At 47.6% G+C, this 14,716-nt stretch overlaps 1 protein-coding gene across 1 annotated transcript in view; it reads right to left on the reverse strand.

The window, feature by feature from the left end:
- ATP10A (ATPase phospholipid transporting 10A (putative)) overlaps positions 1-14,080 on the reverse strand; it is a 179,826-nt gene extending 165,746 nt beyond the window's left edge. The window contains 2 exon segments of the mRNA XM_001917920.5: positions 10,449-11,019; positions 12,881-14,080. Of these exon segments, the coding sequence (XP_001917955.3) occupies positions 10,449-11,019; positions 12,881-13,100 (791 nt within the window). The 5' untranslated portion in view covers positions 13,101-14,080.
- Positions 14,081-14,716: the final 636 nt, after the last annotated feature.

The raw sequence follows: 14,716 nt of genomic DNA on the forward strand, positions 1-14,716 counted from the left end.
ACCCCACAGAGGACCCAGCTCAAATGTCTGGTGACAACTTGGGTTTCCTTCCATTTCATCAACCCCTCAGGTACTGGATTCCTCTGGGGGCAGACGTTTCATTCAAAAAGCGCTGATGTGGAAATTATACGGGATCCGTGACGTTAGCAATGGGGGTGCACGAACTGTTTTCAATATTTCAAAATGCTCTTCAAAACCTATACATTCACCCATGATAAAACTACACAGGCAAATCACACTTAAAGCACTTTGTCTTGGCAGGAAGTACATGTACTTCAGTGTAATGATAATGTTTAGAAACATTTTAACCAAAAGATCTTGGTAACACTAATAATCAAGCATAGTAGTATAGTCATAATAATGAACTGCAGCTAACCTTTTCAAACACTTACCCGCCTGCCCAGCGTGGCTCTACCCGTTGTGCACATTATCTCACTTGCTCCTCACAGTGCACCCAGAGACTGTATCCTCCACCCTATTTAAATGAGGAGACTGGGCCACAGAGAGACACGGGCCACCCAGCATCTAACTGCTGGCACAGGTTCCACTTCATCGAGGGGGGTTTAATTGTCTCTGATTGACTCAAAATGGGCAAAAGAATTCACTATTTCCTAATGAAAATAGTTTGGTAGGCAAAGTATTTCAAAATACATTGTCCCCAAAGGAAAAATAACCAGAGGGTATGTCAGGGCAATGCACACACACTGTACTCCGGGAAAATTCAAACCAAGTAAACAGAGAAAGCCGAGCTAAGACTATTCTAAAAAAGCAGACAGCAAAATAGCCTTTCCATTTCTCCTGTGAGTTCTTTCAATGTGCTATATATAGCAAAGTAAATCTTGTGCAAATAAGCACACTGGGTTCCCCTGTTATGGGAATTCAACAAAAAGTGGACCACCCCATCAGGAAGGACAGAACCCTAACAGCCAGACAGCCCCTTTTCAATGCTCCCAAGTCAAGAAATACAGAAACGTGGATGAGCTTTGTCTTTAAAATGGTCTGGCAAAAGTGCTTTTCAATGAGAGCCTGACTGGTCATTGGGACAGGGGAATTCTTGTGGAGCGGACTGTCCTTAGCAAGGCAAGGGGATCTGATACCATCCAGGAGCCTGGGCCAAGAGCATGAGGTCCCAGGAAGATCAGCAGGCACTGTGGTAACTAAATATTTGCAAACACTCCTGCAGGCAGCATTACCCCCAGATGAGACACCTGACCCCTTCCAGGAAAGATGGAACCTGCAGAGTTAACGATCACCATAATGAAGGACGATCAGGTGAGGATCCAGCTGGGCCACAGCATAGCAAACTAGGAACAGGCACATCGGGCTTCCTTGGCAACTGAAAGCTATAAAAGAAGTGCATTAAATACCAACACCTCTTCTGGTTCCAGAAGTGGGGTAGGAAATGTTTAAGATGAGCCTGGAATATGGACCAAAAGAAATTATTAAACATTATGTCAAAAGGACTCAGCCATCAGCTTGATTGGCTTCTGCTGACCAAAGAACATCATCAACTATAGTGTCAACTATAGTGAACTAAAACTAGTGAATTATATTTAAATCTATGAATTCCATAATAAATCCATGAAATTCACAATAATTTTTAAAAACCTAAGTAGCCCCTAGGAGAAGTGGGTGACTCCAGAACCAGGGCAAGGAAAATAGAAGATGTGCCTGGAGTGTCTTGTAGAGCCAGAGAGTAAGGAAGGACTCAAGGAAGGTTGGGGGCACGTCTAAGGACACAAGAGCCAGACTGGGAGAGCACCCATGGTCAAAACTGGATCACTGTGAGGAACAAGAATAATTCTAATAGTATTCGATCATAACCCATAGAAGAAAATAAATAACTATTAGTCTGTACTGATATAAATAATTGAGTAAATAAATCAACGAGGAAGGAAAAAAGCCTCTTCATACAGAAGGAATGAGGGAAAAGAAAATCACCATTAGAACACCACCATGATAATCATCGCAGGGGAGACTCCCCAACGAAGCCTAATGTTGGAGGGCAGAAGTCTGAGGAGAAATGAAACGCCTGCACAGTCTCAAAGTATCTACCCCAGTATATTTATTTTTTTACAAAAGGAAAAATAATAAATTTACAATGGAGAAACCCAGCAGACATCATCCTAATCAAGTGATCAAGGTTAGTGTCATGAATAAGCAGATATATTGGCATGATATACCCCCTGATATCATGCGCTGAAAAAGGCATCACTTTGGTGGTATTACTGCCAAAAATCCAAAATCTCAAATCTGATCATGAGAACCAACAGAGCCACCCAAACTGAGATAAATTCTACAAAATAACTGACCAGGAGGAGGGACTGCCAGAATGGTGAAGTGAGAGTTTCCGAAATTAGAAATCAATAACAGAAAGAAATTTGTAAAATTTACAAATATGTGGAAATTAAACAACACATTCCTAAATACCAGTGGGTCAAAGAAGAAATCACAAGGAAAATTAGAAGATGCTTTGAGATGAATAAAAATGAAAATATAATACACCCAACCTAATGGGATGCAACTAAAATAGTTCTTACAGAGAAATTTAGAGCTATAAACACCTATAATAACAAAGAAAAAAAGATCTCAAATCAATAAGCTAATCTTCCAACCTGAGTAACTATAAAAAGACTAACCAAACCCAAGTGAAATAGAAGGAAGAAAATAATAAAGATTAGAGAAGAAATAAATGAAATAGAGAATAGAAAAACAATAGAGAAAAATTAACAATACCAAAAATTGGTCCTTTGACAAGATCAATAAAATTGGGAAACCTTTAGCTAGAATGACCAAGGAAAAAAGAGAGAAAGCTCAAATTATTAAGATCACTAATAAAAGAGGATACATGACTACAGACCTTACAGAAATAGAAAGGAGTAAAGAGAATATTATGAACAAATGTGTGCCAGCAAATAGATAACTTAGATGAAATGGACAATTTCCTAAAAAGATACAAAACTGCCACGACTAACTCAAGAAGAAATAGAAAATCTGAAGGGACAAGTAAATAACAAGTAAAGAGATTAAACTAGGAATTTTAAAACTCCACACAAAGAAATGCTGAGGCCTAGACTGAAGTTTTGCCAATGTTGAACTCTTCCAAACATTTAATGAAGAATTAATATCAATTCTTCACAAACTCTTCCAAAACAGAGAATAGCAGGAATACTCCTCAATTCATTCTATTCTATAGTATTTTCCTTAAGCAAAACCAGACAAAGATACACAACACACACGCACTCACTCACACACACCAATATCCCATATGAATACAGGTGCAAAAATCTTCAACAAATTCTGGCAAATTGAATCCAGCAAAACATGCAAAGGATTATACACCATGACCAAGTAGGATTTATCCCAGGAAAGCAAGATTGGTTTAACATTTGAAACGTCAATCAATATATTATATTAATTGAATAAAGGACAAAAGCCACATTATCACGTGAATAGATGAAGCAAAAGCATTTAACAAAATCCAACACTCTTTCTTCATTAAAAACAAAATGGAAAAACTCAACAAAGTTGAGAATAGAAGGGAACTTCCTCAACCTGATAAGGGCATCTATAAAAAAGCCCAGCTAGCACCATACTCAATGGTGAAAGACTGAATGTTTTCCCCTCAGACCAGGAAAAGGACATGTTTGTCCACAGAAGATCCTAAGGAATCCACAAAACAAGAATGAGAACTAATAAATGGGTTAGCAAGGGGGCAGGATACAACAGCAAGATGCAAAATGACTGACCAATACTTATTAATGCAGTAATGGAAAAACTGTTTAGATCTGAATAAAGAAAGTAGTTTGAGTAATAGTTTTGTACTAATGTTAATTTCTTAGTTTTGACCATTGTAGTACAGTTAACTGAAACATTAAAATTAGAGGAAGGTGGGTGAGGGGTATATAGGAATTCTGTACTCACTGCAACTTTTCTGTCAGTCTAAAATTACTTCGAATAAAAACTTTAAAAATTTTAGAAAGCTAGTTGGTTCCCATTAGAAGACGCTAGTGATCCAAATCAGGCACTTAACTCTCCTTTCCTACATGAGACATAGGGAAACCAGGGCGCAGATGAGAAGGGCCTCCTTATAAAAGTATTCCTGATAATAATGAAAGAATTAGAACATCACCATTCTGCAACCTCCAACACCATTCTGCAACCTCCAACAGATCAACAGATGTAGGCAATGATCATCAATGGCTGCTCACATCACAAAAAAAGAGACAAGGGAACATCATGTTCCTCCTTTTTCCTCATATAGACTTTACAGGTAACTAATTCTCTTGCCTTTTTCATCTGACTGCAGATATTTGCTTTTACTTTTTCTAACCATTATGCTCCTCTTGATGGAAGTGCAGAACACTACTTACGCACATGATTTTGATGAAAAAAGTATCAAATTGAACCTGATGAAGCTCTGATAAAGTGTCCAGACCCACCTACCACTTCACAGGAAGTACAATAGAAAGGGACGTGTTACAGATGCCACAGGAAAGTAATCAGCATAGTCAGACCGTGGGAAACCCTACAGGACAAATAACTCAGTTTCTTCTAAATAAACTGCAAGGGAAAAAAAAGAGGGAGAGAGAGAAAGGGAGTTACAGAGAGGGAAATCTAAAGATTAACAGAAAGAAGACCTAAGAGACACATCTGCCAATCGCAATGGGGAGACCTTATCTGGATCTGATTCAAACACACAAATCGAAAACAAATATATGTCATTTATGAGACAAGTGTAAATCTGAACACAGGCTGGGTATTTAATAATATTAAGAAATTAATATTAATTTGTTAGGCATGATAATGGTATTGTAGTTCAGTTTTAAGGAGTCATTGCTTTGCTTAAGATAAATACCAAAATATTACAGAAGAACTGTCATGATACCTGGGATGTCCTTCAAAATAGAAGGGAGAGGGAGTGAGTGGCTAAAATAAAGCTGGTCCTGAGCTGCTAACTGTGAGACTGGGTGACAGGCATGCAGAGGTTCATTTTACGTGCACTTCTCTATATGTGTGAATAGAATGAAATTAGAAATCAATAACAGAAAGACATTTGGAAAATTCAGAAATATGTGGAAATTAAACAAGACATTCCTAAATAATCAGTGGGTCAAAGAAAAATCACGAGAGAATTAGAAAATACTTTGAGATTAATAAAATTAAAAAGATTTTTTTTTTTAATTGAAGCCTATTGCTCTTGGGGCTGGGGTGGCAAGTACGGGAATAACTGTAAACATGGAGCCAGCCCAGGATGACTCTGGGCACAAACCATGGTGCTGTGATCTCCTGACAGGGGACTTTAGGCAAACTATCGAGTCTTGAGCTTCAGTTTCTTCATCTCCGAAATGGAACTGTTGCGAGGATAAGATGGAATTGTGCATACAGAACACTTACCTCCTACTAACAAGTGAAAAGAGAACCACCCCATGAATAAGACTGCCTTCTGACAGCAACCAAGTTTTTACAGAAAGAAAGGTTCTTTTTCTACAGCTTGACCCGATGAGCCCAGTCATATATGACACATAACCAGTATCAAAAGAAAAGCTATTTCCAAAAGACATGTGAAAGGCAATGTCCAAATATGATTCCTCAAGCGTCCCCGGCCTAGCACTCCCGAGGGACGTGCCTGCTCAAAGAGGACTCACATTATCCTCGCGAGTTCCCACCTCCTAGGTCTTGTCCTAGTGTCTCTGCTTTTGCAAATCTTTTACTCCAAATAAGACAAAAATACCATGCTTCCAGAAAGGTGTTTCTGCCTCTGGCAAGGAAGAGATGTGGCTCTGCAGGAAAGAGAAGGAAGGGGAGCAGAGACAAGATAAAGGAAGAGAAAATAAAAGGAAGACTTTGTGGAGTCTCACTTCAGGCTCTTCCGAAAAAACAAATCATGAAGCCAGGGCAGCAGGTTGGACATACAACCCAGGTGAGCTGGGGAATGAAGTGAGAATCAAAGGAATCAGAAGAGATAACAATGAGAGTAATTCTCAAATAAGCACGGAGCACCCCTGACTGGTCCCAAAAGGTGACAGAAAGACACCAAGACACCACACTCAAATCCAAGTCCAGAGACAAAAGATTTGGGGAAAGTCACCTTGGCTGATTTCATGCAGAAACGCTCCTGTTTCCATCATCCTAGAGAAAGACGCTGAAAGGTGTCCATAAGATGATATTTGAGTCATCACAAAGCGTATGGCAGCAAAAGGGCAAAAATTCCACAATAACTCAGGTGAGGTTTGGGGCAGAGGGAGGGAGGTCCAGAGGACAAGAGCGCCGGCCCCTCCCCAGCCAAGGGACCAGGGCCAGAAAGGGCATGTGGACCTGGGGCCAGCACCCCCCTATACAAGCTAGGAAACGGAGTGCAGGCCAAGGAGGGGGCTTGTAGGCTGTCCCGGGCCAGTCAGGGCCTGAGCTCAGCCCAGGGCCCGCACCTCAGGCTGCTACGTCTGGGGAGGTGGATGAGAGCCCTTTCTAGGATGCACATTCCTGCTTCCTCCCTTTGCCTCTCTCTGGCAACATCCCCTTCTAGAAATGTTTCTTCTTCAGTCTCCTCATAACGTCCTGTCCTCCTCTGATAGGTACTCTCTGCTTTCCCGTCACCAGAACCACCACTTTCCAGGCTGACTCCATTCCCCTCCCCTTGCCTCCTCCAGTCCCACCAGCCTTGGCCATATGGTTACTAACTGCCCCCTCAGCCAGCCCCTGGTAGCACTAGCCTTGTCCCAGCTGGACACTTCTTGTGGAGGCCGATGCCCACCAGCTAAAGTGAAGTCCGAATCCCCCAGAAACAGAAACCTGAAGCCACATCACCCCAGATTCCCACCAGGGTGCATGGAGTAGGGGGTATCAGACTCAGAACGCCACTTTCTTTCCACCTGTGGCCAGGAGGGAGATGGTTTCTCTAGCCAGCCTTTGTCAGCACCAAGGACGTCCATGTGACCACGAAGGGCTTCTCGTGCCTGCCCCACCCCACTAGACCACAGCCAAGTGATGCCCAGACTGACCTTTCCCACCTAGGCCTGGGCCACAGGCAGGACCCGACCTCCGAGGATCACCCACTATTTCTCTCCCACTGGGCATGGCTCAGGAGGACTTCCTAGACAAAGTCTGAAATCCATGAGAGGATACAACAGGCTCAGGACTTGGAAACAGAGGACTGCTTCTTCAACTTCTGTGTGCAAACAAATCTGTGATGAAGACGCCAGCTCTCCCACCTCCAGAGGCTCAGGGCTGGGGAGGGAGTGCCTGGGAAGCTGTATTTCTAACAAGTCTGATGAGAGATTCTCATAGAGAAGGGACCCAAGGACTAGGTTATTGAGAACCACCACACAAATAACGGTATAAGTATCTGATGCTCTGCAGGCTACATAGTCCAAACACAAAGGGATGTCTGAGAGAAGTCACCATCCAGAGACAGCGTCAGCAGGTTGGGCTTCCCCAGCTAACACTGGCTCTCATTCTTCATTTACATGTGTTTTGACTGAACACCCCTCTGCACATCAACCATAGCAATGACATGACACAGAATCAATGTGGACGGTGCACAACTGTGCTCCCCGTTGTCTCTGTAGTAATCAAAGGTGTGACACAAAATAACTCATTTCCCTGGCTTCTCAGGCCAGTCCCGATGCTAGCTCCCTAAGATCCTACGCTTCAAGCCCGCACTTCGCCCCCACACAGGTTATGACCCAGTTGCAGTCTCAGGGTGCCCTGACCCTGCCACGTCCCCCCCAATCATTACCACCCTGCATTCCCTCACCTGCCACATCTGCCCCTCCCGCCCCTTGTCTAGCCACATCCTCCCTAGTCCTCAGACTCATGCCCTTCTCTGGGAGGCCTCTCCTGACCTGCATCCTGAATCCTTGGGCTTGGAGCCCCTCCCAGGGCTCCCTCATGCACATGCCCCCCAGTGAGATCTGACCCCACAGTAAGCTCTGATGAGACCCAGCCTCCTGCTCTTTGTATCTCCAGGGCCTGGCTGGGGTCTGGCTCAGTGAGGAGCAGCTCATGGCACTGGTTTGAGCTGATGCACAGGAACTGAAGCAGCTACACGTACCCTGGAATGAGCGGGTGCACAAGTCACCCACCGTTCACAGATGACAGGAGAGAGCTCAGAAATCCACACTACCCACAGCTCAGTCACGAAAACACCAACACCAGACTCTCTGGGCCTGGAGGAGTTTCACTGGCTTCCGAATGGGGGATGACTGTCCTCCAGATAATCCTCCTCTCCACACACAGCTACTACCCCTCCCACACTCGCACAGATGTAACCGGGGACCCTCCCAGGAGGAAGCCCATTCTCTCCCCAGGAAAGCACTCAAGGAATTCGACTTGGGAGCTGGGAAGTGTTGAGGAACTTCTCCTGAAAGAACCATTATCCTCCAGGAACCATCCCCACAGACTGTACTGACTGTTGGAGAATCCAAGTCCAGTCAGGGGAGGAGGGGAGGACAGGGATGGGTGTGGTCCAAGGGGAAGACGAAGGTTTCAAAATCCCATGAAGCCTTTCAAGGTCATGGGTCAAGACAAATGCTTGTGGGTCCCACTCTCAGTTTTCTCATCCGCAAGATGTAGGTGATGGTTGTTACAAGGGTCAAATGACATAACGGGTGGAAAGCACTTTGTCAACTGAAAATAAACTATATTTCTTGAGGCCTAAGTATTTCTAAAAAGGAGGCTACAGGGGCCACTGGCTCAGTAATAAGAGGAAGTGGTATGTGTGCAAAGACAAACCTGCTAGACTCCCACCGGGGTTATGCGGTGCAGAGGCAGACAGAGTCCTCACACTGGGGATACTGAGGGCGTAAGTAAGGAGTGCCCCCTCCTCTCTCAGCTTCAGGGTTCTGGTGAACAGGATCCAGGAAATCCCACAGCCCTTTCCATCAACATCATGCTTGCTGACTGGACAATAGGGCAGAGCAAGAGGGGCAGCTTACTCAAAGTGTGGGTCATAAGCATCATCTCTGTGCTAATTAAATACTCAGGTTCCTGGGCCCAATCCCAGATGAGCTTGGTCAGAAATGTTGGGAATGGAGCCTGAGAAGTGTTATTTGTAACAAGCTCCTCAAGTGATTCCTACATAAATTTAAGAAGCACAAGCACTGGAATACTGGAAAAGCTGTGCTGTCAGAAAGACCTGGGTCAAATTCCAGTACCACTACATAGCAGCTGTGTGGCCCTGGGCAAGAGACTTAACCTCTCTGAATCTCTGTTTATTCACTTTTAAAATAAGTATGAAGCACAACCAGTGTTGCTGGTAGGGTGAGAGGTACTCAAAGGCAGGAAAGGGCATTCACGGTCTTCATCTGAGCTATCCTACCTATTCTACTGTGACCCCCATCTTTTAGGATAACAGTGCGCCACTGAGAGCACAAGGGGTTTCCTAGAGACCTTCACAGGGGATAGAGACTGGGCAAGGTTAATGTCCTCCAACTCAGGGCTCACATTAACCATTACACGAGGAATCAAGCAAGGCAAACAGGAGAGAAAGATGGGCTCAGCTTGGGATGGTGGCCAGGACCATCTGCCTTCCTGAGAGGTGTGACCTTGAGGTGGGCTCCAATACTAAATACAGCTCCAAGATGGATTTGCAGACAAGCAGTTCTCTTGGATATAAAGGAAGAAGAGATGGCAGGCATCCTGGACAGGCCCAGCCTGAAGGTCTAAAACTCTGGGGAGGTGCAGAGAGAGAGAAGGAGCAGGAGCAGCCCAGCAGAAGGAACTTCCCGGTACTAACTGTGGGTATGGCTCAAAAATCCCTCAGAGCCTCAGTCTTTCCATCTGGAAACTGGGATCAGTTTTAAGAAAATGAAACAGTCAGCTATAGGATGGTGCCCAGCTGGGTGGCCTGCTCACAGCTCACATCAAGGAATGGACACTGCTGATACTACTCCTGTCCTTTCATCTGATCTTTGCTGGGCATGTCAGAAGTAGGTGGCAGTTTCACTCCATCGTCCCAAGACTAGCTGTTCTCCAAGACAGAGCTTTAAACTCCTGTGCTGGCTGTTAGAGTTATTAAACATCCTGGCCCACAAGGGCTAGCCAAAGACTGAAGCAGAGACTTCAGGTCAGGGCATCTGGGAATAATTTCCCCCCTTTCTGCTTATAAAAAAAGGCGGGAGCGGCTGGGAATGAGGACGCCCAGCAGCGGCTGAATTCCAGCCCTGGGATCACTCTGGTTGGGACGCAGGGTCTGAGTGAGGATCAGGGACAGGGTACGTCCCCCGGCCACGCGCCCCGGCATCTAGCGTTTCCTGCTCTCCGCACCCCGGTTGCAATGCCCTCGCTCAGCCCCAGGCCCCTCGAGGGCTGCCAGACTCTCTGTCCCGAGTTCACTGCTCTCCCATCACCCTCAACCAGTGCCACTCACACCGCGCCCAACACTAAGTTCTCGGAGCGCCCGGCCCTGCGTGGACTCCGCACTCCCCCGCCAGGCCCGCTCAGCTCACCTGCTGAACACGAGACAACCCAGGTGGTTGATCTCGTGGTCCGAGCGGTGGCGGCTGTAGTCCTCCCACAGGTCCTTGAAGGCCGTGACGGCCAGGATGAACAGCACGGGCGCCAGCGTCAGGCCAGGCTGGAAGGCGTTCACCGCTGGCACAAAGTTGAGCATCGCGATGAAGACGAAGTACACGTTGGCCACGCGGTGGAACTGCTCGAACAGGTTCTTGGGCAGGAAGGATAGTAGAGTGTACTTGGTGGTCTTGAGCCGGTTGTCCGCCAGGTGCTGGGCGCCCCCGCACTGCCGCCGCCGCGCGCCCTTGGCCGCTCCTGCCGCGGTGTCCTCAGCACCCGGTGGCGGCATCAGGTTGGAGCGCACCGTGCGCTTCCTGCCCTCCCGGCGCCGCCGTCGCCGCCACCGCCACCGCCGCCCCGGGGGCGCGGGCTCCTCGGCCGCCGCCGGCTCCCGCTCCATAGCCGCGTGTCCCTGCGCCGGCTCCTCCTCCGCTCGCGCCCGCCCGCGCCAGCCTCCTAGACGATCATCGCCCGCGGCCGGGCGCGGCGGCTCGAACTCCCCGCCTGCGGGACGCACGGAGATGGCGGTCAGCGCGCGCCCGCCCGGCCCACCCTGCGCCCAGCCGCCTGTCCGCAGTCGGGGCAGGGCGCAGGCTGGGCCGCCGCACCGAGCCCCGGTACTCGCGCCTGCCCAGGCCGTTTCCGCCGCGGCGGCTCCCGGCCCCGCCCCGCGCCGCGCCCGGCGGGGACACTGCGGAGAGCGGGAAGCAGAAACAGCCGGGGCTGGAAACTTTAGAGCAGTTTGGTTTCCTTTCCTTGAAGCATCAGTTTGGTGTCAGAACAGAGCAAAGGCACCCTGCTCTTGGTAGGGGAGAGGACGCTGAGGAGTGTGAGAGAAGAGGCCCCGCCGTCCCTGGGCAGCCCTGCCTCCAGCGCCCTGCAAGGGGACTAGTCTCTGGGGACCCTGGGTCAGGAGTCTCCTCCAGGAATCAACTAGCATCAAAATCCAAATGAGCCATGGAATACCAGTGCTCCAATTTTTAAATCTTATTTACCGAGGACAACTGCTTCTGGGGAGACTCAAGAAGTCTCGAGTCTGGGTCGCCTCAACCCCTTTCCCTCCCTTGACCAGACTCCACCCACTTTCAGATTCACTTCTTGGGTGAACTAGACTTTTTCCTTTCCGTGACCATCACTGCCTTCCTTACTTCCCTAAATAGGACTTTTTTTTCTTAATTGAAAGGAGGCATTTCGCTGTAGCAAAGGCAGGCTCTGGTTTGCAGCTATTTCCGTCTCTCTTCCTCTCTGGTCAACCCTGAGGGCCAAAATACTCCAGTGTGCTGTACTGTAGTTCTGTGGTGGCCTCTATGGTGCAGACAGCGACAAGGAACTGAGGAAGGTTGTTGGGGGATTCAGGGGAATCAGAGAGGGGAGTGTGTGAAAGGTGGGCAGTGAGAGAAGACTATGCTGGTACTGGGGAGTCCCCACTTCTGCAGTAAGACTCTCCCCCAGAGGGACCACGGCTGGGACAGGGCGGTAGAAGCACAGAGATGAGATGCAGGGATTTCTTGCCAAGGAGTCCACGGCTAAGGATTTGGGTAAGAGGTGCACTTTTGGGTACTGCCTGTCTGGATTTGGAGAGCTGTTGGCCTCCTCCTCCTTCAGACCAGCCCTGTTTCTCTTCCTGCTGTTGGCACACTCTTATCATCTCCCAAGAGACCACTTCAGTAGCCTCTACTGGCCTTGGGTTCTTCCCTCTGGCACCTGCTCGCAAGTCGCTTCCCCAGTTTTGCTGGAATCACTTACCTTTTCCCCCGACCCTCTCTCAGGATACTCCTCACCTCCTGTACCCTGGCTTACACCCCATCCAGCCACCAGGGTCTCACATTTCTACAGGGAGCCTTGCCACACACCACAATATCTACCAGAATCCAGCACAAGGAGGGTAGAGAAGGTACTAAGGGTAGTACTGGTACTAAAAAAAGAATCCATGCCATATATCAAGCTGCCCCCCAAACTCCCACTGCCATTCCCTAGGGGTACAATATTGATGTGTCGAGGACCAGATCAGAGAAAAGTTTGGCTAAAGTATCTACATTTTCAGAGAAAGAAACCAGATCTCACAGTGGACCAATGACATCTGAAACTAAGTATTAACAACAAATGAAGGACCATAAGTTCTCTGGTTTCCAGTGACTAAGACCACATGGATCCACATTTTCCTTCATCATCTGACTCAGAGAGGGCTTGGGGTCTGCTGGTTCCCTCCGTTTCCACAGATGCCTCCTGTCCCTACAGGTACCCCCAAGGTTGGGCCAAAGCCTCCGGGGTGGGGCTCCCTGCCTCCTAGTCTCCTCGCTTCAGCCAGACCACATGTTTCCAGAGTGGTTACTTGACCTACCTGACCCTTCCTTTCATTCCTTACCCTGGAGTTTACTGTTTACAAAGTCAAATGCTGAGTCCTCAAGCGGAGGTCCTTTGAGGCCCTCGGGGGAACTGGCATCAAATTGCTGATTTAATTCCGCCCCTCTGGACTCCCTGCCCAGCCACAGGGCAAGAAGACAGGCCTTCTCAGAAGGGCCTTGTTTGTTCCCATCTACATTCCACTCTAAGATTCCAAGGCTCCGTGAGTCACACTGCTCCATAATTCTGGAATCTTTGCCCACTTGCTCTTCACCAATCTGAATTCAGTATTTCCACTAAGGCCTCGCTCAACTTGATTCCTGGAAGTTCCCATGCTGCGGGATCTATTGAACCTCGTGGAATTACTTTTGTTCTGAGGGGTATGCAGTGGTGTGTAAACCTCCCTTAGATTGTTCCACAGGGGTTTTGAGCTTGAATGTCTTCTGCCAGCTAAACTCTCAAACTCATCTGTCCAGGCCAGATCAAGGCTTGGATGGACTCCGGGCTGGCTCTCTGGACGAGTAAGCCCTAACAAGGCCCTGCTGCTGGGCCCTAGGCAAGTCACTTTCATTGTTCTCATTCAGGGAATATTTGTTCATCACCTACTGTGTGCCCAGCACTGTTCTAGGCACTGGGATCACAGCAGAGAATTGCCAATGACGACAGATATTCTCCTGGATATAACATCCTAGTAGGAAGAGGCAGTGTGATGTGATTTATAAGAAGAATATATATTTGGTCTTCATCCTTTTCCTGGCACAGAGTTCCTAAAACTCTTGGAATTTCCTGAGTGATGAGAGTAATAAAGATGTCTTGATGTTCATAACAAATCCCTTTCAACCACAGCTGAGTTTATCTCAGTGAGGTGACTTTTGGAAAGGACCTAAGGATGCTACTGATTACCAGGGGAACCAACCATGTGATTAGAAGTCTGGAACTTTCTGTTGTACCCCTTGACCTCCTGGGAGAGGAGAGGGGCTGGAGGTTGAATCAATCTTCAATGGCCAATGATTTAATCAGCCATGCCTATGTAATGAAGCCTCTATAAAAACTCAAAAAGACAGGGTTCAGAGAGTTTCGGGGTCGGTGAACATGTGGAGACACTGGGAGAGTGTTGCCTGGAGAGCACTTGGAAGTTCCGGGTTCTTTCCCCATACCTTGCCCTATTCATCTCTTCCATCTGGCTGTTCCTGAGTTATATCTTTTTAAAATAAACTGATGATCTAGTAATTAAAATGGTTCTCTGACTTCTGTGAGTTGCTCTGGCAAATTAATCCAACCCAAGGAGGGGGTCATGGAAACCCCCGATCTATAAACTGTTGGTCAAAAGCACAGGTGACAAGCTGGACTTGTGATTGGTGCCTGAAGTAGGAGCAGTCTTGTGGGAATGAGCCTTTAACCTGTGGAATCTGTTACTATCCCAGATAGATAGATGGTGTCAGCCTTGAGTTGAATTGCAGGAGACTCAGCTGGTATCGGAGAATTGCTTGGTGTGGGAAAAACGCTCCTACTCACATTGGAATGGGAGTCCCATAACATAGGCAGCAACTGAACAGGGACTGGGCATGTTCCCAGCTCTCTTGTTCTGTTCTCCTGAGGGATTCCCACAAGGAGGGCACAGGAAGCGGAAAGGCGCAGGAAACCTGTGGGGAAGGGTATGCTCACCTACTGTAGTGGGGGCTGTGGGAGGAACCTTCCTAGGCAGACCTGAGCAGAGGCCTAAGGAAACAAGCCTTGCAGACCAGACATCTGGAGGAAGAAACAGCAAGTGCAGGAAACTGTGAGGCTCCAGGCACAGCCAGATGGGCTGGTGACTAGAGCCAAGTGAGTGAGCAGAGGTGTAACCAGGAGTGGGCTC

The sequence above is a fragment of the Equus caballus genome, chromosome 1, assembly GCF_041296265.1.
Source record: "Equus caballus isolate H_3958 breed thoroughbred chromosome 1, TB-T2T, whole genome shotgun sequence".
Lineage (NCBI taxonomy): Eukaryota > Metazoa > Chordata > Mammalia > Perissodactyla > Equidae > Equus > Equus caballus.